The following is a 24,907-nucleotide window of genomic DNA, read 5'->3' as shown; positions in this document are numbered from 1 at the left end:
ATAGACAAGACTATAGTCTGTCCTATAGACAAGACTATAGTCTGTCCTATAGACAAGACTATAGTCTGTCCTATAGACAAGACTATAGTCTGTCCTATAGACAAGACTTATAGTCTGTCCTATAGACAAGACTATAGTCTGTCCTATAGACAAGTCTATATTCTGTCCTATAGACAAGTCTATAGTCTGTCCTATAGACAAGTATATAGTCTGGACTATAGACAAGTATATAGTCTGGACTATAGACAAGTTTATAGTCAGGACTATAGACAAGTATATAGTCTGTCCTATAGACAAGTCTATAGTCTGGACTATAGGCAAGTTTATAGTCAGGACTATAGACAAGTATATAGTCTGTTCTATAGACAAGTCTATAGTCTGGACTATAGGCAAGTTTATAGTCAGGACTATAGACAAGTATATATAGACTGGACTATAGACAAGTTTATAGTATGGACTATAGACAAGTCTATAGTCTGTCCTATAGACAAGTCTATAGTCTGTCCTATAGACAAGACTATAGTCTTTCCTATAGACAAGTCTATATTCTGTCCAATAGACAAGTCTATAGTCTGTCCTATAGACAAGTCTATAGTCTGTCCTATAGATAAGACTATAGTCTGTCCTATAGACAAGTCTATAGTCTGTCCTATAGACAAGTCTATAGTCTGTCCTATAGACAAGACTATAGTCTGTCCTATAGACAAGTCTATATTCTGTCCAATAGACAAGTCTATAGTCTGTCCTATAGACAAGTCTAGTGTCTTGACAATAAACTTAGTTAAGTCTCTAATCTGAGGTAATTCTATAGTCTGTGGTTAGTCTATAGACAGTACTACAGACAAGTCTACAGTTTAGTTTACAGTCAATCAATACAGTCTAAATTATAGACAAAATTGTCTTATAGGTCAAACTAAAGTCTCACCTGTAGATAACAATCTCGACTGGAAAACACACTATAGTTGAGAAATTGATAATTATTTTAAAATTCACAACTTATAGATGGAACTAGATATATGACCCTGAAATAGGACATATCTTTATAAAATTGATATCACCTTTTTCTTTTTGATAATACAATTAACATATGAAAGTAATCTATCTTTTGTACCTTGTTGCAAAAACAAGTTAATGTCTGACATTGTTAAAGATATTTCCTTACAACTATTACAATAAAGACAAAACAACAACGACAATAACAACAACAATATAAAATATAATGAAGAACAACTGCAAATGAAACGTGATGTTATTATAAATATCAAGCTTTTAAGAAAAGGATAAACGACAATCATCTAGAAACTACACTTAGAGAAAAAAATTATTCTTAATTTAATAAAAATAAAGAAACTTGCTACTATTGTTGCTGTGTAATTTTATTAAAAATAGTTGATTAAACCATTTAGTTACACACTTCTGTGTGTATATGGTTCAGTTTGAAATAGAAATAAAAAAATTTTCAGTAAAATATTTTAACATAAACTCTTTAAAGTCTGCATGCAGCCTTTTACCGTACCCATAGCTGCTCCACACTTTGCAACTCTAGTTGTAGTTTTTCAAGTTATTTTAACAGGCCATGAATGTCAAATATTTCATAGTTGTAGTGGTCGACATGCAAATCTAGTGGATTTTTTTGTTTTAATTTTTTTTGTTGCAATTTATTTTATAAATTTTATTTAACATATTTTTCGGTTTAAATCATTCATGCCCAAAGAGCAACAGATGAAAAGAAAAAAAATAAATAGTTTAAGCGAAAATAAATAATGTAATCAGGATTATCTATTCGTTTAGCTTAAGTATTTAAATTTTAAAGCCGGCATGTGAATAATTACGGTGTGTAGTTGAAGTAAAGAAAAGCAAAACAAAAAAAAGTTTGTTTGATAAACACTTTAAAGAGTTTTAATGAATAATATTGATGATTTTAATAGGCTGTTGTGAATATTTACTAGAAGATTAAAGAAAAGCTCGTCTTGTGGTCATTAATTAGTTTTAGCTACAGACTGTAGACCAGGCCATAGACACAACTAGAGACCAGATCATAGTCATAGTACACTAGAGTAAATAAGAATGTACAGTAGATTATAAGTTAGACTATAATCTTGACAATAGATCTGACTATATTCTTAGATTCGACAGAAGTTTTCACTACAGATCAGATTATAGTCTCCATTATAAATTAGAACATAATGTCGACTAAATCAGACTAAAATCAATAAATTAGTATACAGCGAGACTATAGCTCGTGTTTAGATTAGTCTTGACTATAAACCAGTCTATAATCTAGACTACTGACCAGACTAAAGTCTCGATTAGAGACCAGACTATAGTGTCGACTAAAGACTAGACTAAAGTGTCGACTATAGACTAGACTATAGTCACGACTATAAATGGACCAGACTATAGTCTGGACTTTAAATAAACTTCAAAAAGTGACGACTATAGACCAAATTATAGTCTCAACTATAGACTAAACTATAGTCCCGAATACAGACCAGACTGTAATCTTTACTTGGGACTAGACTGTAGTCTGGAATATAGACCAGACTATTCTCTCGAATATAGAACAGACTATTGTCTCGACTATAGAACAGACTATTGTCTCGACTATAGACCAGACTATAGTCTCGACTATAGACTAAACTATAGTCCCGAATACAAACCAGACTGTAATCTTTACTTGGGACTAGACTGTAGTCTGGAATATAGACCAGACTATTGTCTCGAATTTTGACCAGACTATTGTCTCGACTATAGACCAGACTATAGTATCGACTATAGTCTCGACTATAGACTAGACTATAGTCTCGACTATAAACCAGACTATAGTCTCGACTATAAACCAGACTATAGTCTCTACTATAGACCAGACTATAGTCCCTACTATTAGCCAGACTATAGTGCCAACTATAGATCACACTATTGCCTCGACTATAGACTAGACTGTAGATCAGACTATAGTCTTGAGTATAGATCAGACATAAGTCACAACTAGACTAGGCTATATTTCTACAGAATATAGATCAGGCTTAAGTCTCGACTTAAGATCAAACTATAGTCTCGACTATAGTTCAGACTATATTTTCGACTGTAGATCAGACTCTAGACCTGGCAGTAGTTCACACTGTAGGACAGTGTGTATTCTTGCTTAGACTTCTGTAGATCACACTTTAACCTTTACTCTAGATCAGATCAAAGTCTCCACTATAGATCAGACTATAATCTCGCCTCTAGACCTGACAATAGTCATGATTATAGATCAGACTGTGGAACATACTATAGTACTGACTATATATCAGGCTATACTCTCGACAATAGATCTGACAGTAGTCTCTACTGTAGACCAGTTCATAGCTTTGAATATAGTTCAGGCTATAGTGTAGATCAAACTATAGTTTCAGCTATATTCTAGAATACTATATTCTCAACTTTATTCTCTAGACCACACTATGGTATTTACTATTGAAAAGTTAAGAACAGATTGTAGTCTCGACTATATATCGAATTGTAAATTTGACTTTATCTCTAATATAGATCGGCTTGTAATCTCGACTATATAACACTGTCGTATTAGCGGTTCATCAGACTAGAGTCTAGAGTTTTATTTATAATATAAATATCAGACTAATAACTAGATTAAACTCCTAAGCCTGATTTCTAGACTTTTATGTTGTATGTGATCCTCTTAAATATCGTTCATATATCAAGCCATACCATGTGTCTGAATAACAATTTGTTTTTTTGCGACGATTCTCTTTAAAATCTAACTTACAAAACAAGTACTAACCAGTTCCAATTACCAAGAATAATTACTAATTATTGTTTTATTTTTATAAAAATTTTAAAATTTATTATTTAGCTTATTATTAAAGACATTCATTAATATATTATTGTTAACGAAAATAAAAAGTAACTCGTAATAATTTCAAATTAAAGAGGTTCTTAAGTGGTCAATGAACCAAAACGTGAAATCGAATTTTTATAAACTACGAATTGAACGAATTATAAAAAAATTTAATAATAAAGTAAAAATTTTTTTCTACATCTAAATCTATATTTATTTTTCTGTTATTTGGAGTTTTTTCTTTGTTTAATAATAAACTTGTATTATTTTTTTTTTTTTTTTTTTTTTTTTGTTTTTCATTTCAGTCGCAAAAATTCTTTAGTGGTACGCACCCAGTTGAGTGTCAGAGTACATGCGATTATTGGTAAGTGTACTATATTATAAATAAATAACAAAAAAATATTCAAAAATCAAATTATTTCAAGTTTTTTTTTTATATTTTTCTTTCAGTTGTATAAGTATTGTTTTTTCTTTTTTTTTTAATTTTTACCATTTATTTTTTTCTAAAATCGTGTTCACAACATTATAATTTTGTTATTTGAATTCTTTATTTGTTTGTTATAAACAATCAGCATTTGTTTGGAAAAGGAATATAATACAAATATTTTAATTTTATTACTAAATTCATTCATCTATAACGCAAAATTATTGTTATTTAAAATTCTTTTTATTATTTATTTCAAATTTTTAATATTTTGTTTAACAAAAATTTGATTAGTATAAATATTTATTTATTCTTTTGTTTCTTAATTGGTTATAAATAAGTATGTATATTTTTTCACTTTTTCTTTCAATTGGTCTTAAAAATTGTTACCACACACTTTCAAATTGGCGCCTGATATTTATCAATTTCGTTAGTGATGAGACTAGATCAGTCAAATAGAGAAGGCAGGGATTAATTTAGAGAGATAACAATGGACAACGATCTTATTAGAACTGCGATCAATATCGAATTTTTTGTATTATAATGATCAATACTATAGGCACAAGCTTTTATTCTGGACACACACATTAACAACAAAAAGCTTTACTTGACCGATCGTATGTTTGATCAAAACTTTGATCTCGTCTGTTTGGGAAAAACGTTTGTTTGTTCTCTTTTAAAATTCCAAGAATTTTAACAATATTGTTTATAAACAAAATTTTTACAATAATTTAAAAAAAATTAGCTTTTATAACAGTATATTTTCCTGTTATTTTTTCGTGTTACACAAATATTTAATCAAGTGTACTTCATGATTGCATGATCTCATTCCAAATATTTTTTTTTTTTTTGTATTTGGTGTGATTTAATAGTTTCTATTTATTTTTATTGTTTTGTTTGAAACAAATTTTTTTGTTATTATTCTTTTCCTCACTTTTTAAAATATGATTAATTAAGTTTCAAAGCAATACGTATGATGATGTATTTTGAAACATACATATATAAAACGATTAATATCAAAATTTTCTGACAGTTCTAGGAAATTTTGAATTGCAGTAAAAATTGTAAAATGCGGGAGTTAATGAAAGTAATTGCTAATTAATTAATAAAACAAGTGGCAGGGTTATAGCAGGTTGAGACAATGTAGATGGAATCTTCCGCCTAAATAACCAGAGGCCAAACTTCTGTTTCAATCGTAGACAAGACTTTGCTCGAGACTATAGTTAGACTATGGTCAAGTCGATAGTTGAAACTATAGACCAGACAATGATTTAGACTACTTATAGACCAGACTTTAGTTGACACTATAGAACAGACACTAATCAAGAATAAAGTTCATATTAAAGAACACGCTCTAGTTAAACCGATAGTCTAGATTATAGAAAGACTAAAACAGATCAAACTAAACTTTGGAATTGACTGCATTCGAAACTTTTGATCAGACTTTATGTCAGAATATAAATCACAGTATAGTGGAGCTTATAGACGGAACTATAATTATGTCTCAAGTGTAGATAATAGTCCAGCTTAAAGTAGAGAATATAGATGATCATACTATATACCTGAAGTTTATAGTTGATCATACCATATACCTGGCTAAAGATCGGTGTACAATCAAGATTATAGATGATCATACTATATACCTGGCTAAAGATCGGTGTACAATCATGATGAGACTACAGTCGTGACTACAGATCAGACAATACAATGGTCAGGACGAAAGTTTAGACTATAGACCAGACAATAATAATGAAGTCTATATTAAAGAACACGGTCTAGTCAAATCTATAGTTTAGTTTATAGACAGACTACAATAGATCCGACTAATGTTAATACTATAAATCTAGAACTGACTGCAGTCGAGACTTTTGACCAGATTTACTGTCAGAATATAAATCACAGTATAGTGGACCTTCTAGACGGATATATAGAATATAGATGATCAAACTATATACCTCGCTGAAGATCGGTATACAATCGTGATTATAGATCAGACTACAGTCGTGACTATAGATCAGACAATTGTTTACATTACATCAGACAATTGTTATACAATATCGCAAAATTCTAGATCAGATTATAAATATTACTTTAGACCAAACAATACCCGACTATTATCATAAGTATAGGCCCAACCTGACTGTAGACCATAGCTGACACTATAACCAACACTATCGTAGAGATTATAGACCAGACAACAAATAAGCCCATAATCGATATGTTTGTCATCGCAAAAAAAGTTGTTTACTGAACAGACTATAACCTCTAGCAGTCTACATTACACTGGAGATCATAGACCAAAATATAGTAGCACCCTCTATTGAACTTATTGTGGGCTTTTTTTCTAGCGTCTCAGGTGGGAAACGAACCTACGATCTTCGTTCCAAATTGACAATTATAGGTCATACTATTAAGCATGCTATTGTCGAGCTTATAAATAGTCCATAGTTGAAACTTTTTAAGTTTGTAGACCAAATTATAGAAAAAACTGTTGCTATTAATCCGACTGTAGTCGAGACTTTTGACGAGAGACTAAAATATGTTCTAGACTAAAAACTGAAAAGTTGAAAGTGTCGATCAAACTTTTGTCAGGAATATAAACTATTGTCCAAAATCAAGTAAAGACTATAGACGAAAGTATAAAAGAGATCAATTAAACCGGACTATTGTCAAGATGATAGTCAAAATTGAAAACCAAATCCAAAGACTATAGACCATGCTATTATAGCGGAATTCATAGCCACGACTGTAGCTATTGATCTTACCATTTCCTTTAACTTATTACTTTTTTATCTCTTTGTTTTGACTTAAAAATTCATTCTTTCTTTTTTTTCAGAAAAACTCTTGTCTGCTGAAGGAAGTGATTTGAGACGTGCCTTATTTTCGCTAAAACAAGTCTTCCAAGAGGATAAAGATCTTGTGCATGCTTTTGTGGCATTAGGAGGACTCAACTGTTTGGTGCGTGTTGGTAATGGTGCTGATCAAAACTATCAAAATTATATATTGCGTGCATTGGGCCAGGTAAGTGTACTGCAACTAGCTAGTATTCTACATACACTGTACTTTATGAATTACTAAATATTTTTTTGGATATTTTTTTAATTTAATTTCAATGATCTATCATTTTATTATAAAACTTTGAAACAGTTTTCAAACCGAAACCAAATTGCGTGTTATGATTTTTAAAACTTTTTTTCTTTACTAATAAACCATTGAACCTATATTTATTATTATTATTATTATGCATTTAATAATTTTAAACATCTTCACACAACATTGCGCTACACTTAATTGCACACATTAAATTTAGTTAATTAGATGTTAAATGTCGAAAAGAAACAACAAAACACGTCTCAAAGGCAATAGTTAAAAACTCACATTAATCAATAATTATAATTTTGTTTTTTTTTTTTCTTTAAATTTAATTAATTATTTATAATTTATTTTATAAAACTTTTTGTTAAATTTCGTTCATAACAGGTGATGCTCTATGTGGATGGCATGAATGGCGTTATGAAACATGAACCCACAATGCAGTGGCTCTATTCATTAATCGCCTCAAATTATCGTTCAGTGGTAAAGACTGCATTAAAACTATTGTTGGTATTTGTGGAATATGCTGAATCCAATTGCCATGTTTTGGTTAGTGCCATACATGCGGTGGACAAACAACAAGGCACATTGCCATGGTCAAATATTATGAGGTGTGTAGCGTGTTTTTTTTTTTGTGTGTTTTCTGGTTTTGTATTTCTCGTTTGTTTAACAAATAATACTAATTTTGTATTATTATGTTTATGAGTTTTATTATTGTTTTTTTGCATAACTTAAAATGGTTAGTGTCGGCAAAATCTTAAATAAAACACTTTAAAAATATAATAATGAAGAGAATGAGTAATGCGAATTGAATGAAATATTTGAGAAAACAATAATTTCATTGATAAAGTACTAGTGTAGATGGGTTAAATTGCAAAATGAAGTATACTTTAAGGAGGGCGGAATAACTGATATGCATATAGAGTTGCCACATAGTAGTATGTTGAAATCAGCTCCCATTTAATGAAAATACATATTAAATACATATTACAGATTACCTTACAATCTTATGTTAGAAAGAAATCGTTGATGTGATGATTAAGTTTTAATTACAATTTTAATTACAGTGTACAATCAGAATTATAGAATCAATACTAAAACATAAAATATAATATATTCTAGTCTATAGTCTAAACTATTGTCTAGTCTGTAGTCTAGTCTCTGGTCTATAGTCTAGTCTATAGTCTTGTGTATAGTCTCTGGTCTATAGTCTAGTCTATAGTCTTGTGTATAGTCTTGTGTATAGTCTAGTCTATAGTCTAGTCTATATTCTGGTCTAAAGTCTAGTCTATAGTCTAGTCTACAGTCTAGTCTATAGTCTAGTCTATAGTCTAGTCTATATTCTAGTCTATAGTCTAGTCTGTAGGCTAGTCTTTAGTATAGTCTATAGTCTAGTCTATAGTCTAGTCTGTAGGCTAGTCTATAGTATAGTCTAGTCTATAGTCTAGTCTATAGTCTAGTCTATAGTCTAGTCTATAGTCTAGTCTATAGTCTAGTCTATAGTCTAGTCTATAGTCTAGTCTATAGTCTAGTCTATAGTCTAGTCTATAGTCTAGTCTATAGTCTAGTCTATAGTCTAGTCTATAGTCTAGTCTATAGTCTAGTCTATAGTCTAGTCTATAGTCTAGTCTATAGTCTAGTCTATAGTCTAGTCTATAGTCTTGTCTATAATCTAGTCTATAGTCTAGTCTATAGTCTAGTCTATAGTCTAGTATATAGTCTAGTCTATAGTCTAGTCTATAGTCTAGTCTATAGTCTAGTATATAGTCTAGTCTATTGTCTAGTCTATAGTATAGTTTATAGTCTAGTCTATAGTCTAGTCTATAGTCTATTCTATAGTCTATTCTATTGTCTAGTCTATAGTCTAGTCTATAGTCTAAGCTATAGTCTAGTATATAGTCTTGTCTATAGCCTTGTCTATTGTCTAGTCTGATCTAACTTATAGTCTAGTCTATAATCTAATCTATAGTCTTTTATACAGTTTTGTCTAGTCTATAGACTTATCTATAGTATAGTCCAGTCTACAGTCTAGTCTATAGCCAAGTCTAAGGCCTTGTCTATAATTTAGTCTATAGTCTGGTCTATAGTTTTATCTAATATCTAATCTATAGTCCATAGTCTAGTATATAGTCTAGTTTATAGTCTGGTCTAAAGTCTAGTCTGTAGTATGAACCACAGTCTAGTTAATGGTCTTGACTGTTAGTCTAATCAATTACCTCGAGTAATGTCGTCTAGTTTATAGTCTGAACAATCGTATACTTTATGGTCAGGACTTTTGCCCAGTTTCCTTATAGTAATTAACAAGACTTAAGTTTACATTTGTATGAAATTTTTTTTCAAATCCATATTTTTTTTCCTAACATTTCAGACTTTTAAAAGACTACGATAATGCCGATGCTGAATTGGTAATATATGCTGCTTCGCTTATCAATAAAACCCTAGAGGGTTTAAATGATCAAGATAGTTTTTACGATGAAAGTGATTTGTTGGAACAACAAGGTATGGAATCTGTGATACAACATTATATGTCCAAACCGGGAACGGATATGGATCTATTAAATCAATTACAACTTTATGAAGCAGTATTGAAGTAAGTTTGGTTTTTTTTTTGTTAAATCGTTTCCATGGCCAATTATTTATGTTTTTTTTTTCTTAAATGTTTTTAGATTTGAAGACGGTGAATCGGATGGTACCCGACTGCCCGACAACACTTTACGTAAGACTCAACGTTTTCGCAGTTCTACCGATACGGCTGAACGTCGAAAATCAAGACGTCATAGCACGGGCACTAGTCCTGGTAATATAAATAAAGTTCTACCCACTCATATGCGCTTAACACCCACCCAACCGGCCTTGGATGAGGATAGTTCGAGTTCAACGAATTCGGCGGAATTTAGTGGGGGTGTTTTTGCGGAAAAGAAACGTGAGTAGAGGAAAATTTTTTTAACTTATGAGATTTCTTAAATAATTTTGTTTTAATTTCAGCCCGCGATGGTGCTGGTGTTACACCCGGTCTCAGACGTCGTCGTGAACGTGCCGAGAGACATCGTAGTTTCCTTAAAGAGCAACAAGAAGCTGCAGCAGCTGTGGCTGCCAATGGTTATATGAATTCGACAGATAATAGAGAAGATATGGGTAAGTTTTCTCCCCAAAAACAAAACAAAAATACTAAACTCTTGTGTTGTTAAAAAAATCATTCTAATTTAGTTTTTCAAAAAATAAAAAAAATCAACATAATTTAACCCTTTTATCCTTCTACCGCCATATCATCCATGTGTAATCACTCTACATTTTTTCTTTCTTTTGTTTTGTTTTCGTTTCCGTTTTTTTGTTGTTGTTTTTCCTATTTAAACCAATAAATATATATCATTTCACAAAATTTGTATTGGCTCGTTTAACGGAAAAAAATCATGTGAATGCTTACCAAATCCCCCTCGTTCAATAGGACAACTTGTTACCGCCATACCAGTGACATTGAAAAATGGCGATAGTCCACCAGAATCATTAAATATCATAAATGAGAATAATTGCAACTACAATAATAACAACAATCATATCACCAATACCAACAACCACAATAATAATAATAATTTAAAACATTCTTATCAAAACAATAACAATACAATCAATCATTCTAATGTTAATGCCAATTTAAATGTCATTGTCAATGCAACTGCCAATGCAAATGCTACTAACAATAACAATGCTCTTATAACCAACAATCACAACAACAACAACCACATCATTACCAATTCAAATACTGCAACACACAACAACAACAACAATCACATCAATCTATTGAGTCCAACGAAACAATTACTGGGTACCAATACCATTTCAATTATCAACAATTCCTTTGATAAATCCAATACAAATAAATTGCAACATCATCAACATCACCTCAACCACAATGTTAATGCTCCTGCAGCCACATCACCAGCAGCTGAATTTTACAATAAGAAAAATCTTTTCATGGAACGTAATGCCACTGTCATCAATGGCCTTATGAAAAATATCCAGCGTCACAATGTCACGGCAGAGACGAATAATCTGGAGGGAGTTGGAGCAGTCAATGGAACGAATCTTCATGCTAATCACTGTGATAATGTTGTAAATTATAAGAAATTTGAAAATGATGCGAATCGTTTGAATACCTACTACAATCAAATCAACAATAGTACACCAAAGAATCAACAACACCAACAATCTATACAGTCACCCAACTCCACAACCACCTCGCCTGTAAAACACAATTTATCCTCTCTCAATTCAAGTCCAAAGAAAACTATAAATTCTACTACAACTTCTACAGCAATGACTAATCCACCTTTAGCATCAGGTTTTGATTATATACCTCAAACCTCTACACCCCATACTACGCCTGTGAAATATGCGGCAACAACAACAACAATGGAGGATAATACAACAACAACAACATATGGTACCCCATCAACACCACGACAGCGCGTTATGTCACCAAACGTTTCGTCATATCCTGTACAAAATGCTTATAATAACACAATAACGACCACAACATCAGTGGCACCACCGCCTCCACCTCCGCCACCTCCACCACCAGATTTATGGGGTAATGCTAATAATATGCGAATGCCTCCGCCACCTCCTCCACCACCACCACCACCTTATTTTTACCACCAACACAGCAACAATATGAGCTACAATCAAAATACAACTACTAATAATATAATTCCAAATTCCAATCAAGCCAATAACGCGGTAAATACTACTAATAATAATCTTAACAGCAACAGTGATCAACCTGTTGATCTATTACAAATCAATGGTAAGTTCTTTTTTAGGTTAAATAATTGGGGGAGATTCAAAAATTACAGTTGCAAAGTTAGGAGATTTTAATTTCATCTCTTCACACTTCTCATAGAGCGATCATCTGCGATCTATTGGAAATTGTAAAATGATCTTTTTTCGAAACTGTGAGTTATCTCTATAGGAATTTGAGAGTTGATCTCTTCAGCAATCTTTTTCACCTAAAAACCGATAGCTGATTTATACACCGATCTTCTTTCTATAAGAGACCGTGAATTGATTCTTTCAGCGATCTGTTTCCTTTTGGAAATTATGAGCTGATTTCATGGACAATATGTTTTTTTTTTTTTAAATTATAGTTTGATCTCTCGTCGACGATTTCTATAGGAAATTATGAATTGATCATTTCAATGATCAATTTTCTATAGGAATTTGCTAGCTTATCTCTTCATCGTCCTGTTTCCTGTATGAAAGTGTGAGCTTAACATTTCAGCTATCGGTTTCTTATAGAGGTGATTTCTTCAGTAATCGGTTTTTTTAAACGAAATTGTGAGAAAGTCTTTTCATCGATCTGTTTACTATAAGAAATGAGTTGATTTCTTCAACGTTCTCTTTCTTTGAGAAAATTTTGAGTTGATTTCTTAAGCAATTTGTCTCCTAAAGGAAGTTGTGAACTGATGTCTTTACGCTGGAACATTCATCGATATATTATCAAATAAAATTGAGATCTAATATATTTACCGATTTGTTTTCTATAAAAAACAGCTAGTTGATCTCTTCAGCGATCTAATTTCTTTAGGAAATTTGAACTTATCTATTCAGTGATCTGTTTTCTATAAGAAACTGTGAATTGATCTCATGAGGCAAAATTTTTTCCTTAAAATCTGACAGTGATCTACTTTCTAAAAGTGATCTTGAATTGTTCTCTTTAGCAATATGTTTTCTTTAGAAATTTTTGAGCTTATTTTATTGGCGATTATAAATTGAGGGCTGATCTGTTCGATGATCATTCTTCTATAGGAATTTATGAGCTGATATCACCAACGTTATATTTTCATTAGGAAATTGTGTCTTAATCTCTTTTGTAAACTTATCCTTTAGGATATTGTGAGTAGTCTCTTCAGCGATCTGCTTTCTTGTGGAGATTGTGAGTCCCCCTCTCATTCTCTTTGAGAAAATTGTGACTTGATTTCTTAAGCAATTTGTCTCATAAGGTAAATAGTGAGCTGATCTCTTTACTCTCTTATTTTCAACGATATTTTTACCAAACAAAACTGGATCTATTAAAAACTGCAAGTTGATCTCTTCAGCGACCTAATTTCTTTAGGAAATTTGAAGCTTTTCTTTTCAATGATCTGTTTTCTATAAGAAACCATAAATTGATCTCATCAGCAATTTATTTTTCCTAAAATCTGACAGTGATCTACTTCCTAAAAGAGATCTTGAATTGTTCTCTTTAGCAATCTGTTTTCCTTGAGAAATTTTTGAGCTGATTTTTTCGGCGATCTGTTTCATTAAATAGATTGTGGTTTGATCACTTCGACAATCATTCTTCTATTGGAAAATATGAGCTGACATCACCAACGTTATATTTTCCTTTAGGATATTGTGAGTAGTCTTCTCAGCGATCTGCTTTCTATAAGAAATTTTGGAGATTGTTAGTCTCCCTCTCTTTCTCTTTGAGAAAATTGCGACTTGATTCCTTAAGTAATTTGTCTCCTAAGCGTAATTGTGAACTGATCTCTTTACTCTCTTATTTTCAACGATATGTTTACCAAATAAAACTGGATCTATTAATAACCGCGAGTTGATCTCTCCAGCGATCTAATTTCTTAAGGAAATTTTAAGCTTATTTTTTCAGTGATCAGTTTTCTATAAGAAACCGTAAATTGATCTCATCAGCTATTTATTTTCCTTAAAAATTGACAGCTTTCTAAAAGAGAGCGTGAATTGATCTCTTTGGCGATCTGTTTTCTTATAAAATTTTAGAGCTGATTTCATCGGCGATTGAAATCAAATCTCTTAGTGATGTTATCCTTTAGGAAATTGCGAGCAGATCTCTTCAACAATCTGCTTTCTGAAAGAAATTTTTGGAAATTGTGATTTAAACTCCCTCTTTCTCCATAAAATTATGCAATTAATATAGGTTTTTTTTATTAAATATCTTTTCCTTAGCTTTGCAATTGCAATTTGTCTCCTTTAAAATGATTTTTAAATTTTAATTCATTCATATTCATGTTTTTTTTTAACTATATTGCGGCTTAATAATGCAATTAATAAATAATCAGCATCAATATATGTTTTAACATTTTTATTACTTTCTCTTTAAACTATTTATTAAAAAAAATAAATTTCCTTTCCCCCAAAATAATAATTTTATTGATTATCTATTGATTTTCAACTAGAATCCGATAATGAGGATAAAAAATTGTTACTACAATTAAAACGTGATCACACTGTTAAAGATTTAACCCAGAAATTATGTAATTTACCCACAAGTCCTACTACACAGGATGATAAATTACAAAACCGTATTGTTGGCGATATGTCGGGTTTAATATCGAAAGCGAAAGAGGGTCTGGCGAAGAGTAAAAGCAAAGGTGAAATGTCAAGGTGAGTATTTAGTTTTAAAACTAATAATTATTTTATTTATCACATTACGGTGGGTCTTAGTCATTAAAACTAATATATAGTCTAATTCATAATTTAAGCATAAAGAGGAGCATATTTCTCATAGGCAGCAACATAAGCAGCCTTGGCAGCATCTTGGCTCATGCCCTTGTGGCTATTCCAGGCTTCCCATTTGGCTTTGTTCTTTAAGTCCAATACAGCGGGTTTATCGCTGTTGCAATCGCCAGCGGTGGCTTGTTTGTAGAGACCATAGAATTCCAAGAATACATTATCTGGGGGAGTCTTAGTGAAAGACTTGGCTTTTTCGGTAGCGGTGGCGAACTAAAAGAGAAAAATTTTACTTTAAAATAGAAAAATTTCAGTTATGTTATAACTTTGTCCAAACTTACATCCATATTTGCTTAAATTCTGTTTAAAGAAAGGTCCCCAAATGTTGGCAGATAATTGGAATTATAAAAAAAAATATTTTTAAAATTTTTGGTTTTAAAAATTTATATTTCTTTTTAACTTACCACTTGTTCTTTACACTAAAGTGTTAATGAATGTGTGTTAATTGTTAAAAATTAAACTATTTATATACTTTGTTGAAATTGATTTCCTATTGAATTTAATAATGTTGTTTAGCTTATCAAGAAATATGTTGTTATTTCTTATATGTTTATGATCTTCTATAATTTTTGTGATAAGTTTTTATTTCCTTTTTTTAAATTTGATAAACTGCAACCACATAATATGTATTCAAATAGCCAAAGATTAGAATTAAGCGGTAAAAGTGACTATTTTAAGTTTCTTACGTAGTTATTAGATTTTAAAAGACTATTTTAATAGGAAAATATTCATATCAGTTTCCTTTGGTTAAATTTGAGGGGATCAAGCTATCAGTTTTCTTTAGCGAAGAAGTTCTTTTAGCTAATCTCTTTAGAGATTAATTTATTTGAGGAAATGTTTATTTGACCTCTTCAGCGATCAAGAGCGGATCTTTTCAGCTATCAGTTTCCTTTAAAAAGTTTGCATTTGATTTCATCAGTGTTCAACTTCGTTTAGTACATTTAGAACGGATCACTTTTATTTTGAAAAGTGATCTTCAGCAGACAGTTACAATTAGGAAATTTAAAGCTTTTGTCAGTGATCACTTTTCTATTGGAAATTGTATATAACAATGCTTTAGGAAATCTCTTCAGCTATCACATTTCTTAAAAATATTTATAGATCAGCTATCAGTCAGTTCAGTTTATAAATCAGCGATCAGTTTCCTTTTTAGAAATTTACATTTGATTTCTTCAGGGATCAATAATTTCCTTAATGATATTTAGAGTTGATCTTGTTTAGCGATCACTTTTCATTGCAACATTTCATGCTGAACTCTTTAGCGAACAGTTTTCTTTAAGACATGTTTAAAAATTTTGGAAATTGCATGGTGTTTTTTTAAGCAAAATCTTCTTAGTATTCAGGATTTAAGAAATCTATTTGACTGTCACATTTTTTAAGAATATTTAAAGCTGATCTCTTCAGCGAACAGTTTCTTTTAAGAATTTTAATTTTTCATTAATTTAGAGATAAATTTCTTCTAGGATATTTAGATCTCTTCTGTGAATTGTTTCCTTTATGACATTTAGAATATATCTTTCCTTTGATCACTTTCCTTTTGGAAATTGTTTTCCTTTGTCTTTAGAAATCTCATTTCGTTAGGGAATCTCTTCAGCTACCACATTTTTTAAGAATATTTACAGCTGATCTCTTCAGCGATCAGTTTCCTTTAAGAAATATGCATTTTATTTCTTCTGGAATCAATTTCCTTTAGGATATTTAGCGATCACATTAATTTGCAATATTTCTGAACTCTTCAGAGTACAGTATTCTTAAAACATATGTCAGTGATCAAGTTTCTTAAGAATTTTTAGAGCTAATCTCTTCAGCGATCAAATTGGATTTCTTTACGAATCATCTTCAGCAATCAGTCTTACTAAACATTTTGATAAGATCTTTTAAAAGATCACTTAAAAAAAATCTATTCAGCGATCAATTTGATTTAGGAAATTTCAGGCTAATCTTTTAACGATCACTTTACTTTTGGTAATTTTCCACTTATCTGCTCAGCAATACGTTAAGCTTAGTCTTTAGCGACAGTATAATATTGGCAATTTTGATATGATCTCAGATTTCTTTTAAAATATTAAAAACTTGAACCTTTAGCGATCGCCAACTTTTGAAAATGTTGGCCCTTATCATTGATCATTTTTCCTTATGAAATTTTAAGCGAATTTCTTTAGAGATCAATTCTCCACTTATATCCTCAGCAATATGTTGAGCTTAGTCTTCAGCGATCAGTATCATATTGACAATTCTGATATGATCTCGGATTTTTTTTAGAATATTTAGAACTGCAACCTTAAGCGATCGCTTAACTTTTGAAAATTTTGATCTTCATCATTGATTACTTTTCCTTATAAAATGTTAAGCGGATTTCCTTCGAGATCAATTTCTTTTAGCATTTTTAGCGATCACTTAACTTTTGTAATATTTGACCTTATTTCTTCTTTGATCACTTTTCTTTATGAAACTTTGAACTGATCCATCTTTAGAAGAATTAAATGTGATCGTTTTAAAGATTATAATTGTTATAAAATTATATATATGATGTTTTAAGCCTAAAAAATAACAAAATTTATTGAATTTTATAAATTTTTCAAAAAAAACGATCATTTTAATAGAAATTTTGAATGTGAACTTTTTTTAATAATAGCACAACTTAACACATTTATGAACTTTGCCGATTTTTTTTTATTAGTTATCTTGTTTTAAAATTTTGCTTGAAGTTTTTTTTTTAAATTATAGATAATGTCTTATCACTTAATAAAACACTAGCAATTTTTGTATTAAGAATTAAATTTTAAACAATTTATTAAAACAAAAAATTACTTTCAGTGAAATGAAAATGTATGATTTTAAGCATATTTAGGAGCATATTTTTGATATACAGCAATATAGGCCTGTTGGGCGGCTTCTTTGGACATACCCTGATGTCTTACCCAGGCTTCATATTTAGCTTTGGCAGTCAAATCGGTTACACCAGGTTTGGCAATGTTGCAATCACCCACGGTGGCTTGTTTGTAGAGACCATAGAATTCCAAAAATTCTTCATTGGTGGGCTTTTTGGTAAAAGCTTTGGCTTTTTCGCAGGCAGTGTTGAACTAAAGAAATTGAAATATTTCAATAAAAAAAATTGTTTCAATTTTGGGGACGTGAAATATATACTTACATCCATTTTCTATATGAGTTATGTCTTTACAATTGTAATCCAATTTAGAACTGTATCTGTTATTGTAATTTTCTTGAGTTTTTATAGTTTTTTTCTTTTTGATTTCTAGAAGCTTTAATATTTGCCGTATTATAGAGTTAAATCTTATCATCTGATTATCTATTTGATTTATTGTAAGACAATAAATCATTGCATTTAATACAAAGTTAATAAATTTGATTTTTATGTTGGGTAATTTTGTTGATACAACTAAAATGGACTTTGGATATAAAAAGTTCTAGAAAATCATACTCAACTAACTACATAATCTTTAATTCTATGAATTATTAGATATTTTCAAATGATCGGTAGAACATTTATATATTTTCAGCTGATATTTTTTCCATAAAAAACTGAACTTTACAACGATCTACTTCCTATAGGAAATAAAAATCAGATTAATCTGATTTATATGAAATGCAATGATTTATTAAGTTCTTATAAATTAAACAGATAATCAGGTGATAAGAATTAACTGTAAACTAGTATAATTAAAGCTTTTGACTTGAAAAACTCTATAAAAACTCAAGAAAATCTTTACAATAGTAACAGTTCAAAATTAAATTGAAATTGTAAAGACCAAAATAATTAGTCACAACTTTAAAACAAAATGGATGTAAGTATTCTTCAGCCAAAAAATCTTAACTTTAATTGAAATATTTCAATTCCTTTAGTTCAACACTGCCTGCGAAAAAGCCAAAGCTTTCACCAAAAAACCCACTAATGAAGAATTTTTGGAATTCTATGGTCTCTACAAACAAGCCACCGTGGGTGATTGCAACATTGCTAAGCCTGGAGTAACTGATTTGACTGCCAAAGCTAAATACGATGCCTGGGTAAGACATCAGGGTATGTCTCAGGATGCCGCCAAACAGGCCTACATTGCAGTCTATCAGAAATATGCTCCCAAATATGCTTAAAGTTTGAATTAATGTTTTCGGAAATTAAGAGTTTTTTAATAAAATGTGACAAAAATAATGCTAGTGTTTAAAATTTTTTAAATATACTTTGTACAACTAGATTTTCTACAAAGAAAAGTCCTTTATATGAAAATTCCTTAAATAATTTATAAGATTTCCTATTTAGCTGTTGAGCGAATAAAAATTCTGCAAAGAAACTGCTCTTCTTTTACAGAAATTGATCAAAATGTTTTAAAACCAAATTGTCCAATCTCCTTAAGGAGATTGATCACTTGAAATTAGCTACATAAATAGATCACTAAATAGATCAGCTTAAAATTGTTCTAAATAAAATTAAGAAGAGATCATCCGATCGTTTCATTACAATAATTGCACCAAATTATTTCTTATAGAAAATTGTTGGTTTCCTTAACAAAAAAAGAAGAGATCTATAGTGAGTTTATCTCTTGAGCGATCTATTTACTAAGCAAAATAGCAATACGATCTGTTTTGCCTTTCACATCGTAAAACAAACTGTGTGAAATTGTGATATGATATTTTTATCGATCATTCTTATTTTTATTTTTTTTTTTTTGTTATCGAAAATTTTCTATAGAGAATTTCAAACTGATAAAAAAAGATATTTACCCACAATTTTTTCATCTGTCGGTTAAATTTCGGGTGGATTCCCATTTCTATCCATATCTTTCTGATCTACATGTTCCCTATGGACAATTTATTCAAATATCATGGGCTAGAGTTACATTTTTACTGATCTCTATTGCTGATCAATGAAGCGTTAATTTCAATTATCAACGATCTATTTCATAAACTTTTTAAGCTGATCTTTTTAGAGATCTTTTCAACAATCTATTTTCGTAATCTTCATGTGAAATTCTTTCATAATCCTATTTTGAGTAGAAATTTTTGAGTTTATCTCTTGAGCGATGAATTCACTAAAGGAAATTGTGAAACGATCGGTTTTGCCTTCCATATCATAAAAGCAACTGTATGAAATTGTAATACGATCTGTACATATTTTTTTTTTTTATTTTCTTTACTTTTTGACCTAATTTTGAGCTGACTTCCGGGTAAATACAGGGTAGAATTCCATGAAGAACCATCTACGATCATTTCGTCGACCTAAACAAATTGTAAGGTATTTTATTCAGCGCTCTATTTTTCTATAGAAAATATTTCTTTATATTTTTTATGGAAAATTTATTCAAATATCATGTGGGCTAGAGTTACGTTTTTAATGATCACTTTTGCAGATCGACAAAGCAATCATTTCAGCTATCTTTGTATACATTACAGTTAGATGATCTGATTTAGCGATCTATTTTATAAAATAAATTTTTAAGCGAAATATTTTCTATAGAAACTGATTTCATCGAAATCTTCAACAATATTTGCTTAAAGAGATTTTGAGATGAAATCTTCAGCAACCTGTTTACTTTGGAAAATAATCATCCGAATGTAATGATCTTCATCTTTATTCAGTTCTATTTTTAAAACCTTTAGGAACTGATTTTCACTCTTTTGAAATCTATATTCATCATATATTAAATAATTATTTTCCTAAAACTTCTAATTAAAAAATATTCCTTTAAAACTCACTGTATGTTAAAATTTTATTTTTTTTTTCTTATTTGATAAAAAAATTTTGTATTTATGAACTACTGTCATTTAATTGCTTCCAATTAGTCTAATCAAAATCTTATCAAACTCAAATCTAAAATAAATATACACACACATCTTCCTATAAACCATTCGCAAGTTTATACCGGCATTTCAATAAACCGGTGGTTACCAATTCTCTTATCTCTGCAAAAGGCGGTAGTAGTTCCAATAACGATTTTTAGCCTAAAAACACATGTGGCCCTGCCACTGCTTATCTGCTTAACGATTATGTACTATATACAATGCAATTGTGTATATACTTATATGCTAACTTAGTGGGCAAGAAAGTAATAAATATATTGACATCATCATTCAAACTTATCAGAAAGATTGAAAATTTAGTGAAGGAAATACATACATTTAAATAAATGTTTATGAGTTATTTAAAATTTGTATAAAAATAAACTTGTGTACCTATGCAATTATAAATACATTCGAAAAATTTGCTAAATATTAATTGAAACAAAGTTTATAGAAGAAATGATCTCAATTTTGAAGTTTAAATCTCAAATCTTTCATGTAATCTTTAAGATGTTGGCAGTTGTGCTCTCTTGTAATATATAACGTGCAGGAAAGTGTGATGAGGAACGATCTACTTTTTATGGAAAATAATTAGCTGATCACATATTGTAGGCTGATCTTACTATTGGCTATACTTATTCCAGCGATCTAGTAGGAAATAATGAGTTGATGCGATCTATATTGTATTGTAAGCAAAATTTACTGTGAGAAACTCTCTTTTGCTATATAATTTCCCTATAGGTAATATAAAACTTTATTCATATGTTGATCTTTATAGCGATCTCTTTTTTATATAAATAAGGTCTCATGTGCCCCTTTTCCATCTTCTTTGTGTTAGAAAAATTGTTAGTTAGTTATATTATGCTGGAAAGTGTGAGCTGATCATTGCAACGTTTCACTTTCAATATAAAATAATCTCTCATGCGATCTACATGATATTGTGGGCTGATCGTACTGTTAACTACTTATTCCAGCGATCTATTGGGAAATTATGAGTTGTTCTATCTTGTGAACTATTTCATATTTTAAGCTAATGTTTCAGCTATATACTATGAGGTAATCTATCCCTACTTCGGGATTGATCTTAATTCATCAGCGATCTTCTTAGTATACAAAAAAATTTGTGGATCTTTTTAGTGATCTTTTATATAAACTTTTAATTAGAAAATTTCCCCAGGAGACTTATTATTTGAGCTAATCATTCTAATTGGACACTTTTTATAGAACACTATGAACAGATATCTTATGTAAATTATAAGATATTGTTCGCTAATCGATATTCCTGCGATCTACTAAGTGGTAATCTACTGCGATCTATTTTAATTTATATTTTATTATGAAATTTCAAGCTGATCTCATTTACGAGATATTTCATTTTGTAAATTGTGTATTGATATTGAACATTTTGTGCTGTTAACTTCTTATTCCAGCGATCTACTGGGAAATTGTGAGTTATTCTCTCCGGTGATCTATTTTGTATTTTAAGCTGATTTTTCAGTTATATGCAATGAGATAATCTATCCCTACTGAGAGATTGAGCTTAACTCATCAGCACTTTTTTTAGTATACAAAAAAATAGTTGATCTTTATAGTGATCTTTCTTATATCTAATTTTAATAAGAAATTTTAAGTCGATCTCTTCCCCAGAAGAGTGTAAGCTGATCGTTACAGCGATCTACTTATTTAAACTAATCATTCCAATCATACACCTTTCATAGAAAAATATGAACAGATCTCTCATGCAATCTATAAGATATTGTGGGTTAATCGATATTCCTGCGATCTACTTAGTGGTAATCTACTTCGATCTATTTTAATTTATATTTTATTAGGAAATTTCGAGCTGATCTCATTTACGATATATTTCATTTTGGAAATTGTGAACTGATCTTACCAGCGATCTATGATGTACTTCATATAGAACCTTATGTGCTGATCTTTCAAGCGCTTTACTTCTTATTTCCCGTGATCAACAAAATCATTTTAACCTTTTAATTCAAACTTTATCAATTTCTTTTTCGATTATCTATATTTTAAAATACTTTATCAATCTGGGGACACTTTCATTATAATCTATTAAATAATAAAGTTTATTTAAACATTATATACTTTTATAAAAATATAATGAATTAGTAATAAAAAAGTGAAATTGCATTTGATTAAAATTTTTGCTATAAATTAGCAATTTTTTAGCAAATTAAACATAGTACTTTTGTTTAAATTAACTAAGTAACATCTAAACTAAACACCAAAAAATGGATGTAAGTATTTTATATTGAAAGATTTTTAAAGAATTTTTAATTTATTAAATTATTATAACTTAAAGTTCGCCACCGCCTCCGAAAAAGCCAAGACTTTCACCAAGAATCCTCCAAATGAGGTCTTTTTGGAATTCTATGGTCTCTATAAACAAGCCACCGTTGGTGATTGCAATATCCAAAAGCCCAGTGCTGTTGATGTTAAGGGTTCCGCCAAGTGGACTGCCTGGAATGCCAACAAGGGCATGAGCCAAGATGCTGCTAAGGCTGCTTATGTTGCTGCCTATGAAAAATATGCTCCTCAATATGCTTAAGGCGCTATTTTGTGTTGAATGTTCTAGTCAAATTCCCAATTTTTTATAAGAAAATAATAGTTTTTTATAATTTCATTAATAAATCTAAAGTTTTTAATTAAAGTTTAAAGAAATCAGTTTTTTTTTAATTCTATAATCAGACCTATGGTCCTGAATATAATTTGACTATATTCTGACCTATTGTCTTGACTTTAGTCTATCTCATAGTTTTGACTCTAGTATAGTCTGGACAATAATCTGGCCTATAATTTGGACTACAGTCCGGCCTAAAGTCTTGACTATAGTCTGGCCTATAGTCTGGAATATAGTCCAGCATATAGTTTGGACTCTAGTCTCGCCAATAGCCTTGACTCTAGTATGGCTTATAGTTTGGCCTATAGTCTGACCTTTAGCCTATAGTCTGACCTTTAGCCTATAGTCTGGTCTTTAGCCTTATATATTGTCTGGTCTATATTCTTGACTTAAGTCTTGCCTTATAGTCTGGCTTATAGTCTTGACTAAAGTTAGCCTTATTGTCTTTACTTTAGTCTTTGTTATAGTCTGGCTTATAGTAATAGACCATAATATTGACTATAATCTGGCCTATAGCCTTGACTATAGTCTGGCCTATAGTCTTGACTAAAGTCTAATCTTTAGTCTTGACTAAAGTCTGGCTTATTGTCTTGACTTTAGTCTTGGCAATAGTCTGGCTTATAGTTAAAGACCATAATATTGACCATAGTCATGACTATAGTCTGGTCTATAGTCATGACTATAGTCTGGTCTATAGTCATGACTATAGTCTGGTCTATTGTCTTGACTATAGTCTGGACTATAGTCTTGGTCTATAGTCTTGACTATAGTCTGGTCTATAGTCTTGACTATAGTCTGGTCTATAGTCTTGACTTTAATCTGGCCTACAGTCTTGAAGTCTGGCTAAAGTCTTGTCTTCAGTCTTGTCTATAGTCTCTCTACTTTAAACTAAATATTTGACTATATTATGGATAAAGTCTTGATTAAAGACTTACAATACTATAGAATATATGATTAAGTCTAAAGTCATAACAATAGTCTTCCGATTCTATTGACTCTTAACTATAATCTAGCTTATGATCTGGTATATATAATTTTGACTTTAGTCTATAGTGTCAAATATAACTTGAATCTTGACTGTGGATTCATAAACGATTCGAAAATATTTTATTTAGATCATCATTAACTTCTACTTTCAGATCCTCTAGTGTCGATCAGGAAATCAAAAAACCCGAACCGAAAAAATCCGAAAACGATCTACAATGGGAAGAATTGGTGCGCAACATTTCAAGACCACTCAATTTGTGTGATCTCGACTTTACCGATTTAAATTCCGAAGATGAAAAGGATATACTAGCTCCTAGAGGCTTTGGCAGAGGCATACCACCACCACCTCCTCCAATAGGAGGTGTAGCCTTACCGCCACCTATGATGCCCACACATTTAGTGTGTCCACCACCCATGAATCATCCCATGTCCATGTCAAATACCAGTAATGGTAGTGGTGCTCTCATACCACCACCCATGTTCAGTTATAGTGGTTATGGTAATACCAGTCTAACGAATAGTTTTAATAGTTCCATGAATGGATCGATAAATGGTGATATGAGTAGTATGAATACGATTAAGAAAAATAAGAAAACGGTAA

The 24,907-nt window shown here is 30.6% G+C and overlaps 5 protein-coding genes across 13 annotated transcripts in view; 3 read left to right on the top strand and 2 right to left on the bottom strand.

The window, feature by feature from the left end:
• The window catches only part of LOC111681359 (protein piccolo), a 119,232-nt gene that overhangs the window by 83,814 nt on the left and 10,511 nt on the right, over positions 1–24,907 (top strand). For 6 of the 9 annotated variants that reach the window (XR_006941054.1, XR_006941051.1, XR_006941053.1 and 3 more), the window contains exons 7-15: positions 4,147–4,205; positions 7,102–7,286; positions 7,746–7,969; positions 9,727–9,948; positions 10,025–10,281; positions 10,344–10,493; positions 10,804–12,162; positions 14,549–14,756; positions 24,459–24,903. Coding sequence is in view for 5 of the 9 variants with exons in the window: in XM_046952141.1 (XP_046808097.1) it covers positions 4,147–4,205; positions 7,102–7,286; positions 7,746–7,969; positions 9,727–9,948; positions 10,025–10,281; positions 10,344–10,493; positions 10,804–12,162; positions 14,549–14,756; positions 24,459–24,903 (3,109 nt within the window). In the remaining 4 variants the exon portion in view is untranslated. The remainder of the gene's footprint in view (positions 1–4,146; positions 4,206–7,101; positions 7,287–7,745; positions 7,970–9,726; positions 9,949–10,024; positions 10,282–10,343; positions 10,494–10,803; positions 12,163–14,548; positions 14,757–24,458; positions 24,904–24,907) is intronic. The other 3 variants (XM_046952143.1, XM_046952144.1, XM_046952145.1) reach the window with 3 other exon arrangements.
• Positions 14,762–15,350, bottom strand: LOC111681361 (acyl-CoA-binding protein homolog). Its single transcript, XM_023443112.2, has 3 exons — positions 15,287–15,350; positions 15,164–15,182; positions 14,762–15,095 (listed from the first exon to the last, which is right to left on the bottom strand). The coding sequence occupies exons 2-3, from the start codon at positions 15,167–15,169 to the stop codon at positions 14,850–14,852; spliced, it is 252 nt and encodes an 83-aa protein (XP_023298880.1). The 5' UTR covers positions 15,170–15,182; positions 15,287–15,350; the 3' UTR covers positions 14,762–14,849.
• LOC111681360 (acyl-CoA-binding protein-like) lies at positions 17,643–18,077 on the bottom strand. Its single transcript, XM_023443111.2, has 2 exons — positions 18,034–18,077; positions 17,643–17,965 (listed from the first exon to the last, which is right to left on the bottom strand). Exons 1-2 carry the CDS (start codon positions 18,037–18,039, stop codon positions 17,720–17,722), a joined length of 252 nt encoding a protein of 83 aa, XP_023298879.1. The 5' UTR covers positions 18,040–18,077; the 3' UTR covers positions 17,643–17,719.
• Positions 18,626–19,050, top strand: LOC111681363 (acyl-CoA-binding protein-like). Its single transcript, XM_023443114.2, has 2 exons — positions 18,626–18,688; positions 18,747–19,050. The coding sequence occupies exons 1-2, from the start codon at positions 18,683–18,685 to the stop codon at positions 18,990–18,992; spliced, it is 252 nt and encodes an 83-aa protein (XP_023298882.1). The 5' UTR covers positions 18,626–18,682; the 3' UTR covers positions 18,993–19,050.
• Positions 22,839–23,360, top strand: LOC111681362 (acyl-CoA-binding protein-like). Its single transcript, XM_023443113.2, has 2 exons — positions 22,839–22,936; positions 23,002–23,360. Exons 1-2 carry the CDS (start codon positions 22,931–22,933, stop codon positions 23,245–23,247), a joined length of 252 nt encoding a protein of 83 aa, XP_023298881.1. The 5' UTR covers positions 22,839–22,930; the 3' UTR covers positions 23,248–23,360.

The sequence above is a fragment of the Lucilia cuprina genome, chromosome 5 (genome assembly GCF_022045245.1).
Source record: "Lucilia cuprina isolate Lc7/37 chromosome 5, ASM2204524v1, whole genome shotgun sequence".
Taxonomy (NCBI): domain Eukaryota; kingdom Metazoa; phylum Arthropoda; class Insecta; order Diptera; family Calliphoridae; genus Lucilia; species Lucilia cuprina.
This window is presented reverse-complemented; position numbering and strand designations above follow the sequence as displayed.